General features: G+C 37.7%; 1 protein-coding gene, 2 long non-coding RNA genes and 1 pseudogene across 5 annotated transcripts; 1 reads left to right on the top strand and 3 right to left on the bottom strand.

Moving 5' to 3' along the window:
* Positions 1-9: 9 nt before the first annotated feature.
* On the top strand, positions 10-2996 carry LOC113675230 (uncharacterized). Its single transcript, XR_016185037.1, has 4 exons — positions 10-122; positions 243-445; positions 1612-1957; positions 2278-2996. It is a non-coding gene; the product is annotated as an uncharacterized LOC113675230 (long non-coding RNA).
* On the bottom strand, positions 589-11445 carry LOC113675219 (solute carrier family 15 member 4-like). 2 transcript variants are annotated; one of them, XM_089200619.1, is made up of 6 exons: positions 10788-11445; positions 9777-10170; positions 5340-5637; positions 2955-3622; positions 2411-2798; positions 589-1843 (listed from the first exon to the last, which is right to left on the bottom strand). In XM_089200619.1, exons 3-6 carry the CDS (start codon positions 5623-5625, stop codon positions 1557-1559), a joined length of 1629 nt encoding a protein of 542 aa, XP_089056745.1. In that variant the 5' UTR covers positions 5626-5637; positions 9777-10170; positions 10788-11445; the 3' UTR covers positions 589-1556. The 2 variants fall into 2 exon arrangements, with proteins under 2 accessions (XP_089056745.1, XP_089056744.1); XM_089200618.1 differs by lacking the exons at positions 9777-10170; positions 10788-11445 and adding an exon at positions 8687-8985.
* Positions 9645-11653, bottom strand: LOC149048896 (solute carrier family 15 member 4-like; annotated as a pseudogene). Its single transcript, XR_016184746.1, has 3 exons — positions 11647-11653; positions 10788-11445; positions 9645-10170 (listed from the first exon to the last, which is right to left on the bottom strand). The product of XR_016184746.1 is annotated as a solute carrier family 15 member 4-like (transcript).
* On the bottom strand, positions 11310-14376 carry LOC113675170 (uncharacterized). Its single transcript, XR_016185035.1, has 4 exons — positions 14242-14376; positions 12853-13108; positions 11693-11769; positions 11310-11445 (listed from the first exon to the last, which is right to left on the bottom strand). It is a non-coding gene; the product is annotated as an uncharacterized LOC113675170 (long non-coding RNA).
* Between the last annotated feature and the right edge of the window lie 95 nt (positions 14377-14471).

Genomic DNA, 14471 nt, shown 5'->3' with positions numbered 1-14471 from the left:
CAAACTACGGGGTTGATAAGCGGCAAGTATGGAGAATTTTCGATGGTATCAGTTTGTAAAAAATAGATGATGAGTCAACAGGCAAGAGGATTACTCGAAAGGGTTATCATAATCTACGATCGGTGAGGAGCGGGAAAGCAAGGAGAATTTTCACTCTCCTTTACTGTCTGCCATACAATTCTTGTAATCTAGCTATTGGTTAAACTTATTATCTTTCATTATTCCCATCACTCGTCTTTTAGATTATAATTGTATTGATACTGAGAGGAGAAATCAATTCAACTTTTACAAGATATTACCTATGTGCGTGACGTGTTTCTCGCGTCAGTAAAATCAATGTTCCCAATCATCATAAGTTCTGGTGTGGAAGTATTCCAATCACGATCGCTTTCTGAAGTAGTTACAAATGTTAAGTGATCTGTAAGCCAGGAAGGAACTGATTGAGGTGAGTTTATATTCTTTTCTGTTTGGTCATGGCTAATGTTTCATTTAGTTATTGAAGAGTAAGAGGAGACTCAGCTCAGAGCAAAGTCCTGGAACCCCTTGGTCTACCGTATATTCCTATCTAATCCACGACTGCTGGTCATATTAATCTTAAATAAACTTTTAATAAATTTCTTTAAAAACTAGGTGGCAGATTGCATGAAAGGAGTAGAATGCTTAAGTTCTCTCATTTCTAAAGCTAACAAACACAAAATTAAAATTTTTGCTGTCAGAAATTTTGAGTCAACCTACTATAACATGCAAGCTTAATAACTAAAATTGTCCAGAAACTGATATAATTAACAATTATTCACCAAAATGGAGGTGAATAGAGGTGAATAAGGTGAATATCTACAATGTTCACCAACACTCAGATGAGTTATTTTTTTAGTATATGCCACAGATACCAAAAAATAATTAAAATTCTTTCAATTTACAGGAAAATGGTTGGAAATTAAACTTTTGATGTGTGATTTTGTTTCATCAGCTGCCTAGCACTTGCTATTCACTTCCGCATTAACCAATCAGCACACACTAGAAGCACTATTTTCACTTGTGGTATGTAGTAATATAAATTGTAGCATTCTTAAATGGTAAAAACTTGCCAAAGAGTTGGTTGATTTTGCAGCTTTTTTGTCTCCTTTTTTTTTTAACATTCATTTTTTCTCCACCACTAACTTCCACAGATTTTGGATCTGCTTTTTACAAGACTAATGCAGGTTGCTCTCTCCTGGCACTAGAATCCAAACTCCTTGAACTTTTGTAATTGATATATGGTCATAACATGTACTGGAAAAAAATAGAAATTCCTATTTTTGTTAGTTCCTATCAAATGTAGTTTAATAGCCAGAAAATTTTTACATACTTTTAGATGATTCACACTTGATCTATATTCTTAAAAACTACCCACACTACATCAGTAGTGCAACCTCTTCACTTTGATTGCTGGCATTGTCTCATGACCATGCACTAAGGACTTCCTACAGGCAGGTGCACACAATAGTTTTTGCACATTTAGTAGCAAATTGACACATGTCACTCAGCCATGCACAGATGAAACACTAACAGTCAGTTCATGGGCATCCTGGTCCTCCTTCACTTTGTGGGGATGATTCCTTATATTTGTAGGAGGATGCAATGAACAGAAACAACAAGAAATTAAGTGTCATTAAACCAGCCATCATGAAGAAGAAGTACTCCATATGACCCTGATTGGGATCCTTCTCAGGGTACCAATCACTGTTGACAACAGCAACTAGAAAGTTTGCTATATAGCTTCCTATGCCAGAGGCTGATAGAAAAAGGGCCATGATCACTCCATTAAGGTTTTTAGGAGCCTGTGAATATGCAAATTCCAGACCTGCAGATACAAAGAGACAGTAGAAAAATATATCACTGTGGATTTCTACAAATTACCCTCATGGAAAAACATGGAAATTTCTCATGTAGAGAAGGCTGGGGACGTAAGACACAGGTGAGACAATTTTTTTCTGAAGGTTCCTGAAGTGACTGTGAGTAACCATGTCTTACTCCTTCCATTACCCATCATGTCTCCTGAAACATTTCTTAAAATGGTTAATTCATAATGAAGAGAAAGAGACTAGGTTAACATTTTCAAAGGCTTAGGGCAGCAGTGTCAAAAAACCAAAACCAAAACCAATCGAAATCCCAGTGATCAATCAGAACAAAGGTCTACAAATTATCATTTGCCAGTAAGAGCACTCAAAGTGACAACAAGCAAACTGCTTGAAGCATGGGTAAATGTGAATGGTTAAGTCGTGATTGTTTTTATAGTTTTGCATCTGATTGTTGAGAGGATGACACAGGATGCCTGTACCAATCAGACAGAGCAAAGTTAAGTAAAACTGAAGCCATCTCAACATCCAGTGGACAATTGCTTAAAAACACATCAATGAAATTCACTTACCAGTAATAGTTGCAAACACTTCACCAGATCCAACCAATAAGTACTGTGGTGCTTGCCAGAAAATACTGAAACATGAGGCACTGTAACTCTCATTAAAAACCATCTGTATGCAAATGTCCCCATGTTGCCACACTGTCCGTCGTTTTATTTCAATCAGCCCAGCTACAAGCATAGAAGTTGCTGATAAAACAAACCCTACACCAATGCGCCGCAAGGATGTCAACTTGATCCCGCTGCGCTCAATACAAGGATAAACTGCATGGTCCACAAGGGGAACAAGCACCAGAATAAGAACTATATCAAACAATGACAAAGATGCTGCTGGCAAGGAAAAGCCATCAAAATTTAGCTTCATGTATGTACCTTGAATGAGAAATGACGTGGACATCTGAAAGAAGAGAAAAGAAAAAGTTTCAAGCTAATATTGCCTTAAGTTTCAATTTCTTCTAACAATTTACATCTTGGTTGTGATCCTCTTCTCTTCTTCTAAACACATATATATATCATGTATAACTGTTATGATTTCATGATGGCAAAGCCTTACCTGAGAGAAAACTGAAAAATAAAAGATGAAAGTAATGAAAACAGGAAGTAGTCTTAACACAGCCTTGACATCTTCAACCTGATCATCACCAAACTTTCCTCCAAATCTGCTCTTTGCTCCATCCATCCAGCCACCGGTGTTTTGTTTCCGATTTTTAATGGCATTGTGAATTATTTTTGCTGTTTCAGTTAGTTGGCTACCACCTGGTGGCTTGACCAAGTACCTATTACGACAGGTGAGAAATACATTGATTCCAAGGAACATAAAACCCACTAGGATGGCATAACCAGAGAAAATGTCTTTTTGCTGGACTGCAACCACCACAGTAAAAGCGACGAGGGCTCCAATGTTAATGAACCAATAAAAATAGTTGAAAAAGGTCTGAACAGCTCTTGGACCATCCTGTTTCAACTGATCTGCTCCAAAGGGTGACACAGTGGCTTTGATTCCTCCTGCACTAAATGCTATCAACACAAGGGCCAGGATAAAGAACACTACTCTTCCTGATGCATTAAATATGCTCTTCAACAAATTATCAGAAGCTGATACTGTAGCTAGAAGCACAACTCCCACAAAATACAACAAAGAGCTTCCATATATGGTGTTATACTGACCAAGGTAAGAATCGGCTAACCACCCACCAAGTAAAGGGGTGAGAAAACATGTTCCTATGGGAAAAAAAAAAAAGAAGGAAAAAATAAATCAATTTTAAAAGAGTTGAACAGCTCAGCTCATCAACAATCTGGTTTTTCAAACCTTTACACTACCTTTGCATCAGTTTGCAAGCTGAGCCATGCTGTTTTCTGTACATTTCAGATGGTATGTGCATGGAGAATATTTTTAATAATCAAAAGTTTCTACACTTTGTAATCATTACCTTTATTCTCATTAATTTACAACTTGCCTCATGCAAGCATGATACTGATGGGATAAATTAGATGCTTACCACTCTCATGGGTTTAAGGGGTTAACACTGTACTACATGTCATAACTTTTGCAATTTTTAATTTTTCTTGGTGGCTTGAGCCCTGGAGTAAAAGTAGTGTTGTTTTTCGGTGATTAAAACTTTTAGTTCAGCATACTTGTACTTCAAATGGCATTTAACAGGTGAATGTTCTGAGTTGTGTACCTGGCACAAGCATTGGAATGTAGGAGTTACTCGCAAGGTTTCTTATATAATGAATCCATGTAAACATAACCCATTAACTCCCAAAAGTGGTTAACATGTAACTTCTCCCTATAATATGCAAACATTATCCAGTAAACAGATTATGAGAATACTCAAACTCATCAGGTAAAAGTCTTTGTCTTGATCTAAGACCAAATTTTGTATTTAATTCACAAGAAACTATTTATAAAATAATTCAAATAGTACGCGCGCTCTGATTGGCCATAAAACCATTTTAGAGGAGCGTATGTAAACTTATCCATTCCTCTTTCATTAGTTATTTTATAAAAGAAATGTAAAATGGTTTCCGTGTTTACATAGCCTGATGTAAACACTTGAGAAGTTGGGAGAACACTTGATAAGCTGGAAACCACTCCATTTCGCATCGTGGTTTCCTACACTTATCTCGTGTTCTCCCAACCTCCCGCCTGTTTACATCAGGCTATGTAAACATGGAAACCATTTTACATTTCCTCATTTTCAGCTAGAGGGGACAATGAACAATCAGATCTTCAAAGTTAAAGGATTGAGATGATTATTTTCTTTAAAACCATCTTACATGCATGATGCAACTAGAAGCAATGAGAGTCCTGTAGCTAGTTGAAGTTATTTTACTAAGCAGAAACAATAAAGGGGAACAAAAAAGTACTCCATATATTTGAAAAATTTCTACATTTGCCTTAACAATTGTACACAGCTGTTTCAAGACTTCGGTTTTCCAAAAAAAGGTCAAATTAAAGTGCACGTGACCATCTTGAAAAGTAATGTGGGCATCCTGTAATCAATTAATTTTAATATGTCAAATGAATGTCTACATTCCTCAACCTTGCTATGCCTCATCCTAAAAGTGTTATGTTCTCAGATTTCCCAGAAATCCTGCAAGGTCAAGGACTTGAAAACTACCAAAATTTACATTTGAGGTTGTTGTACTTACTTTTACACTTTTTCTAAACAGCCTTTCTTGAAACAGCTGTAGTCAATACTTAAATATACAGTATAGTTTCGTTCTTTAATGAGCATGATCCTACAAGTGATTAACATGAAACTTCTCCTTATAATATCCTCACATTATCCAGTAAAGAGGTAATAAGCATACCTGTTATCTTGATCTAACACCAAATTCCTCTTACTAATTTACAAGGAAACTTATAGCAGCTAGAGGGGAGAATTAACAAGAATTAAAACATAAGAATGTTAGGATAACACTACAAACAAACCTGCGAACAAAAGAGTGATTGTTGATGGCCAAGGTGACTGTAGCTTTAGCACATTCTTGGAAAATAAAACTAGATTTGCAGCTGCTCCAAAGAAGGTCATGCGCTCACATAACTCTGTAACAAGAATACACACTGCATTCAGGACCCTTTGTTGTCGACTCAAGGCACTATTGGAGTCAGATGAATTGGTAGCCACACTTGTCTCCCCACCAGGTGTGGAATGTGGTTTATCTAGTTCCTTTGGAATTAAGGGAGAATTTTCATTTCCATTTGTAGTTGCTGACATGCTGCAGGATTTCTAAGCAAATTAAAAACAAATTGATTAACGGAATTAATTTGTAATTGCTGACGTGCTGCAGGATTTCTAAGAAAATTAAAAACAAGCCGTGAGAATAGGGTGGAATCCTACATTCATACGGCACCCCCCACCTTCATTCTTGTGACTAAGAGCCTTACCCATTTAAACCTTATCATCAGTATGCTTACTCTCCATCCTGTTCTCCAAACATTTCCTATGGTGCTGACAATTAAGGGGAATTTGTTTAACAATCATGGGCTTTTCCAGTTGATGACCTTTCCTATACTCTCACGACCTTAATGTTTGATTCAGCAAGTGAGATAGCAAGAAGAAATTAGATGCTGGTTATCCCCCTAGGTCTGGAGGGGTTAAGAGACCAGGCTGTATTTAGTACCAGTCTTAATTGCTTCAATCTCATCAGTGCGCAATAGGAAGTTGTGAAATGAATATTTTTCGTAATAAGAATGAATTTTTTACGGACTAGCCCTGCTTCTAATTCAGCTAATTGAATACCCATCGCGTTTAATTTTTGCTTATCTTCGGAAGTAGCTATTGTCGTGAGCAATATGAAAGCTAGATTCAATGAGTGATTCGTATCACTGCACAGGAAGTGTACAACCATTTGCACTTTGAGCGTTTATTTTCAGCTCTGGTAGAGCATTATTGTACAATACTGTCTGTCCGGCTGCTATCACATTACATAATTATTCAGATTTCTTCGAGAAGTTGAAATCTCCTTTAAACCTCTGTGGAAAGGTTGAATTGTTGTACATACGTGCATTGATAGATTTCTACATCGCTAAAATTTAGCTATGTGATTGTCAATTACAGAAACAAGGTCTTATATGGACTGATTTTCCGTTTCGACGCCTAAAATAATGAGGCTGATTAACAAAGGCATTTGATTCGCTTTGGTCGCTGGACAATTTTCTACTGATACAGCTTGCAAGACACCGACAAATTTGTAGATTTTTCATGACATCTCATCTATGACCTTTGACGTAATAAAGAAACGAATGGGAAATTTTCCCTCTGGGTGGGCATTAAATGGAAGTCAAAAAACTTTGCTGGGTTCGGCTTTTTTACGGCTGCGTTTTCCATTTCTGCTCGCGCTTCCTGCGGCTCCAGTCCCCTGTTCTCCCGGGCGCTCGCTCCCCTATACCCCTCCACTAAGGGACTTGTCAGAAATTAGCAGGGGGGAGGGGGTGGGAATTTTAAATTTGGGTTCGGAAATTAGGTGACCCATCCCTGCAATGGGAGTGAAATTTGCTAACCCTCCCCTTGAGCTTGGCCTAAAATATCATGACCCTCCCCCTCTTGTATAAATGATAAAATCTAGTTCTTGCAATACACTCGGGTGCGTCAGCATTATGAAAACTCAAAATATATTTCTAATCTGTTCTTTGTCATGCAACATACATACATTTTCGATGACAGCATTAAGAGTCCGACTGATCACTCGACTCTCCTATTTCTCCCAATACAAAGTCTTCATCACTAGAACAAGTGGGTAATGCCTCATCCCCTTCATCTACCTCACATTCATCATGATCATCCACCTCTTCCAAATAAAGAACTTCCTTTTTCTTCTGTGGGTGAACCTCTACATAATCACGGGCATATATTTGCATGACCCTCCCCCTTTTAACTGCCCATTTCTCATGACCCCTCCCTTTTCTGAGGCTCAAAAAGATGTGACCCCCCCCTCTGTTTCCACCCCCCTCCCCCCTGCTAATTTCTGACAAGTCCCTAATGTAGAACAAACACTTTGGGGAGACCAAAAGATTTGATCCGGTAAATTGGCCGCAAAAAAGCTGACAAGGGATAACTATTTATATTTACGCCTTTACTTCGGCTTAAAACTTCATAGTACATTAACGACAAAAGTGTTGAAGACGGAGTCATTTTTAAAGACAGTTTATTTCATAACAAACGGGTAGGTTCCTCGGTCCCCCCGACATAAGCGGTATTATCCAATCACAATCAGTTGTACTATACTTCGTGCGACCACGTATGCAAGATTTTACCCCAGTAAAGATTTTACGCCAGTAACTAATGGCGTAATTTCTTCCAGTCGGTAGTGTTTATATTTAATATCTTACGCCAGTAACTAGCAGCGTAATTCCTTCCAGTCATGTAAATATGTAAGATTTTACGCCAGTGACTAACGGCGTAATTTCTTCCAGTCGGTTATATATATAATGTAAATTTTACGCCAGTAATATAATTTGATTATAAATTAATTTATTATAATTAATCTACCGACTGAGATAGTGGCGTAAAATCTTACAGTATATAGACTGTGTGATGAGAATACATGAAAGTCATATATTTGTACTGCGGAAAATACATTTTAAGCAAATGAAGATCATCGCAGTATATACTCAACTTAAGCAGTTGAGAAATAAGGCCTGAAAAAAATTCAGGCCTGAACGGGAATCGAACCCATGACCTCTGCGATACCGGTGCAGCGCTCTAACCAACTGAGCTATCAAGCCAACTGGGAGCTGGTCAATTGACTCACAATTGACCAGCTCCCAGTTGGCTTGATAGCTCAGTTGGTTAGAGCGCTGCACCGGTATCGCAGAGGTCATGGGTTCGATTCCCGTTCAGGCCTGAATTTTTTTCAGGCCTTATTTCTCAACTGCTTAAGTTGAGTATATACTGCGATGATCTTCATTTGCTTAAAATATATAGACTGTGTTAGTCACATATTACGCCGTTATATCTATTCCCACAGTCAAACTCAACTCGAAATGGTAAACACAATTGATAATTCAAACATAGAGTCTATTCGAATTAGAAAGTGCAACTGAACACAGTTGAAAATCCATCTTACTAAGAATGAACAAGAATGTTCAGAATTTTGAGGAGGCAGGGGAGACAGAGTCAGTACAGTATTTTGAGTGCAAGCATTTTTGGTTGTTAACATTTGAACAAAGTGCACGTACTCGGAAATCGCTGAACACGACATGATTTTAAAGATTAATAAAGGAAAGCAAACCTAGAAATAAAGTACATTGCTCTCCTTACGAACTTTGGTACTTACCGGGAAATAAAGGGCACAATCACACCTGAGAACGTTTTGCAGAAGATCGCTAGCAAGCCAAACTGAGTTAATGCTGAACACAAAGCAAACCGAACAATCTTTGCTCAACAACAAGTCAGTAATATATAAAAAAAATGAAAACTGAAACAGGAAAACCAGGGGTAGAGGTAACATATCATGTTAGCAATATACTATAAATAATTCTTCTGGGTTGAAAGCTGAATAATGAATATTGAATAGCGGGTTTAAGTTAAAAATAAATAATGAATAATTAGGTTTCGAAACCTCGGGAATAATGAATCGCGTTGTCGATGCCAATGGAATAATAAATACCACTTTCTTATTCAGTTGTCTTGGTTATGTATTTTTGTATTTTCTGATATATCTTCAGAAGCTTTTTTTTAAGTGAAATCAACGATATGAAAGGGAAAACTACAAGAGACGCAAAAAGTCTCCTGGCGAAACTTCCGGCCGGAAGTGTTTCGAGTTGGAAGACAACTTCACAGCTTGACAGCTAGATAGGTTTTCTGTCAAATGCCCTGTTATGGCATCATTTGACGTTTGATTCGCGTGGAAGTTGCTTGGTGGTTATCTTTGTTGAGGTTGTGTCTACTCGTTTTTCGCAAGAGGTAAAAGCAAGAAAGAGGAAAAAAGAAGTCACGATCAACGGTAAGCAATTTTATATCTATTTTGGTTTGTTTCAAACATGCGCCGATTTCAAGTCAATTCGAATCCGGCTATCAATTTTGTGCTTTGGATATGGTAAACATCTCTCCCTCTGCAAACGTTCCTGGTAACCTGTAAGACGGCGCCGTTCAAGGTGGTCAACCAGCAGGTCAGTACCAAACAGATTTTGAGATCGATTTGTGATACGATGATGACGATAATGAATAGCGAACAGAAACTTCGAATAAACTTCTTCATAACACGAGTACAAAAAACTTTCGAAGCTTTGATAATTATTTAAATTTAATAATGTGAATTATCATTCCTTTATGACAACAGTGGCAACTCCTTTGCTATCAGATCATTTGGAAAAATATCCAGACCACGCCGGCTGGACATCCTTCCACTCACTCTCACAGCTTACCTGGAATCGAGGTCAATACTTCCCCAGTTCCCCGGAGCACGTATTGAGAAACTTGATAAAAGATGTTCATTTGTGAGGCATTTACTGGAGTGTCGAACGGACGCTGTTTAAAATAACCATGTGTGTGAATGTATTTTTTTCTTTCGATCTCCATAAACCCTGCCATGAGGACAGACCCCATGGCAAACAACGTTCCGACACCCATTTTCTTCAGGGGGGTGAAGTCGATGCCGAAGTAACGGAGGGATGGGTAAATAATGCGATCCACAATCGGTATGAGGATTAATAGCATGGTGATCTCGAAGAGATACAGAGAGGCCGCCGGCATTGTAATTAAGTGCTCGGACAGTTTGAGTTTCTTGAAAGAACCTTTAAGGAGGTAGCTTGTTTAGCCCTAGGAGGAAAAGCAAGAAAAGTTCTAGACGTCACTCAAGCTCCCTTATCAGAATACCGGCAAGATCACCAAGGTTATTATAGACATTATAAGGGTAGGAAAAATAACGTTTGTGCGTGTGGCTTTCGCAGTGCCTTATCTTTGTTGTTGTTGTTGTTGGTACGACGGAGTTAAAAGCTTATAATATTTGTCAAAAGCCTCAAAGTTAGCACTATATATTCTACACACAGCGTACTATTGTTCATGCAGAAGGAATTTGGTATCCCTTTGCCCTGAGGATTATACGCTAATAAAAGTGTAGCATTTTTAACAGCATTTTAAGCGCAATCGAACCGCCGAAATAGCACAATTTCACTATTCTGCGCCTCAAAGGTACAAACATCGCCCATATCAGCCCCTTATCCCCACTAAAGGTGACGTTCATGCAAATATTGCAAATATCTGGTGTCTTCTGTGGAGGGGCGTAGCGAAGTAACATCGGGTGTAGCGGTCAGTTTCTTGAATAAAAAACCTTTTCACAAGACGGTATCTGAGTCAACCTGCAGAGAATCATTACTTCTACCACTAAAATAATTTGAATGAGACCCCTCAGTTAGTATCCATCTCTTAACGCTTACCTGTCCTTAAATTGTCCAGTTTAGGATAAATGTAAGGAATATTGGAACTATTTTCAGCACTGACTTGACATCTTCGACTCTTTGATCTTTGTAAGTTCCTCCCAGACTCTCTTTAGCCCGGTCTAGCCAGTGGGACCCAACTCGTGCGCTTCCCTCACATCGAATCTTCTTTAATCCCAGCCATATTATCTTCAGTGTTTCAGAAAGGTAGCTTTCTTTATGCTCACGAGTAATGTTGTATTTTCTACCGCATACGAGTAATATGACTGCCAAGAACATTGAAAGAGCGGTTATGACGTAACCATAGAAGAACGACACCTCTTGCTGCACCAAAGCGACTGCGGTGTAAGCTAAAAAAAGTCCTAACTGAATGAACCAGTAAAACCAGTCGAAGAACCACTGGACAATTATGGGCCCCTCATTCTTGATCTGGCTTTGATTCCACCAGTTCCGATAAAAATGAGAAGTAACGCAATTTTTAAGAATGCCTCTCTAGTTCCGGTGCTCAGTCCATATATAGCACCATAGTTAAATGTAGCAGCACCCAGAATAATAGCACCTACCACATAAAGCAAAGACCTTCCATATATGGTGTTGTAATGCCCTAGAAAAGTATCTGCCACCCAGCCACCGATCACAGGTGAAAAAAATGAGGTGCCTTGAAGAAAAAAAGAACTAAGTTAGATTTCAAGGGAAATTCTTGAGTCAATGTAAAACTGCATCTGAATCTGATATCTCATCAAAGTCTGCAATAGTTCAATCAAATCATCTTGTTTTACATGTTGGTAAATACACCTTACCACAAATGACAGAAAAGTACTGGGGACTAACATGAAATGCCCTATATTGGGTGGCTCACCTCCCATGTGATAAAAAAAAGCCCGCAGGAAAATGAGACCACTTACTCTGATTTCATTTTCGACTTTCTCTCTTGCATGCCTTTTTAATTATCAGCTTGCAGCACTGAGCAGGAAAACAATTTCTAGGAAGACAGGTAAACTAGCATTATTTAAAAAGGTAAGTCACAACTGACCACTACATAGAAAATCTTTGGTGAAACATCTTCATTAACCATTTAACTCCCAAATACGATAACATGTAACTTCTCCCAATAATATCCACAATTATTTTCTAGCAAACAGGTGATCAGATATTGGGAGTAAATATTTAAAAAAGAAAACAAAAAAAAATGGCCACATTTCACTGTATCTACACAATGAACTTGAATGTTAAACTGCAGTGAAGTCAGTGCTGTCTGTTTTAAATCTTTCTGTCTGTTTAAGATCTTTCTTTTGTCTTATTCATGCAACACCTGTTTAGCAAGATGATGTAATGACAAGTTAGAGAGAAGTCATTGGTAAATCACATAGGAGGTCAAATTTATAGATTTTACCCTTTTAGATACTATCATTTACAAATGATTGATGAATAACTTCTCCTAAGCTTGAAATTGTAACACACTGTCAATCAAACAGGCTAGTCTCACTTTAAGCTAAAAAACCAATTAATTCCAGAAGATCTGGCCCTAGTTGTTTGAAAGGCAATTATAATGCTTCTTAAATGCCAATTTCTATCAGAACCCAGAAGTTGCATTTCCTCAGGGCTCTGATCTGGCTTATTTGTGCTATTTCCACTGGGAAACTCATGGCTGGCTTTACAAAGAAACTGCTTGTCCTTAAAAGAATCCTGCTTATCTCTGATTGTTCAACCACAAAGTCAATTTGTTAGGAAATCATGCAATCAAGGTCATTAATGACATGTAAAAAAATACAAGGGTAAGTTTCTAAAGAAACTGTAATGCTGCATCATTGGGAGGATATAACAGGGTAATTAAGTATTATCAACTCAGTTGATAACTTAAATTGGCCACCTTAAAGAGTTTTAACGCTGAAATTTCAAGCATTGGCCCTTTGTCATTAGCTCTGACAAGGGGCTAACATTCAAATCCTCAGCTTTGAAACTCTTAAAGGTGGCCAATGTAAGTTATCAACTCAATTGATCATACTTAATTATCATCTGATGTAAAAGAAAAAGTTCATTAGACAAAAAAATCACTGTAATCTACCTTGAAATGTAAGACTGATACTGCTGGGCAATGGAGCCTCAAGCTTCAAGTAGTCTCTGCAGTACAACACAGGGTTTGTCACAATACCATAAAATGTTAGACATTCACAAAGCTCCCTAAATAAAATGCACACCACCAACAAGATCCTGGTTCTTCTTCCAATGTGCTCAGGATGAGAGTCTACTAATGCATTACTTCTGCTGGCTCCATCAAAGATAAGCTCCAGCACTGGATCTTTCTTATTTCTCATGGCTGGCTTGTGAAAAGAGATTTGATTTAGTAAGAATATTATGATAAGATTAACAATTAAATTAGAGGTAAAGATCATACAGTTGCAAGAGCTTCTTCTGTAGACCACATCCAATAACTCTGTAAAATTTAATTTGTTTTTACTCTTTTCATGAAATGGTCTGGCCAATGAATGAATTATTTGAGCAATAGAGAGCACTTTTGATGGTTAATACCAGCACAATAATCCACGCAGGATTTGGGAAAACATAAGAATAGTTTGTACATCATGAGCTGGAAGCAAGTGATTTACACATTCTTCTCATACCCTCCCAACACCAAAACTGGGTTATTACGCCAGTAAGCCAATAGAAAGTGCATTATATTGCTTTTATGAAATAAACTTTAATTTCCTATGGATATAATAGTGCAATAAATGACAGGATTTTGACCAACAGGGTGCTTATAGTTTCTCAGTTATTTTGGTAAGAGTGGTTGAGGTCACACTGCATTTATTTGGCAAATGATGCTTCAACAAAATAATAAATAAAAAAGAAATAATTGCAAGAAGACAACCACTTCTCTCTGTTCCAATAAGGTTGCTTTGTGAAGATTCTCCTTTTTTCTAAAAAAAGACCCCTCCCTCTCATTGTAAGACGTCATATGGGGATTACAGTTTTTTTCAGTACCTTAAAAATGATCTCCATGGAATCTGAATGTTGTTAGTTTCTTTGAAGAAGGAAAAATCATAACTTTCCCAACTAAACCTTACAGCAGGAAGGAAGGGTGGGGGGGGGGGGGGATTATTGCAGTGAGGTCCAATTTAGCTTCCAAAACCTTGCATACCGTTGATCGATTCCTTTATTTACGCCATACTATTTCTATTTAAGGTAATTCTGAGGGTAATCCTACGTTAAGCGTTTTTTTCCCAGGTTAAAGTCGACAAGTTATGAATTTGCACACATCTCATTACACATCACCACGTAACTTTTAGGAAAACAGTATCTTTTATTATCCTTTATCACCAAGATAAACAAGAAATGCTCTTAAATCATCTTATAAAGAAAAATCTTGATGAATTAAATGCACAGCCAAAAAATTAGTAACTTATGATCAGTCGACCTTGTGTTATTTCAGCAACTACTGAGACACAAAACTCACCAAAGATATGCGTTCTTCCAGGAAATTGCCACTGGTGCAGTAAATATATAGCTCAAGGTCAACTTCGTAGCTACGTATTAGACTTTTGATCTTTAGACGAAAGCAAGTTGTATTACGCAAAGGTAAACTTCGAATAATGACGAAATAAATTCACTGTATGGGATTTAAATAGCAAGTCACGATAGTTCCGTGACCAGAATGTCACGGGACTGTTGTCTTAATTGTCACAA

This window comes from Pocillopora damicornis, chromosome 3 (genome assembly GCF_964200805.1).
Source record: "Pocillopora damicornis chromosome 3, jaPocDami1.2, whole genome shotgun sequence".
In the NCBI taxonomy this organism is placed as follows: Eukaryota; Metazoa; Cnidaria; class Anthozoa; order Scleractinia; family Pocilloporidae; genus Pocillopora; species Pocillopora damicornis.
This window is presented reverse-complemented; position numbering and strand designations above follow the sequence as displayed.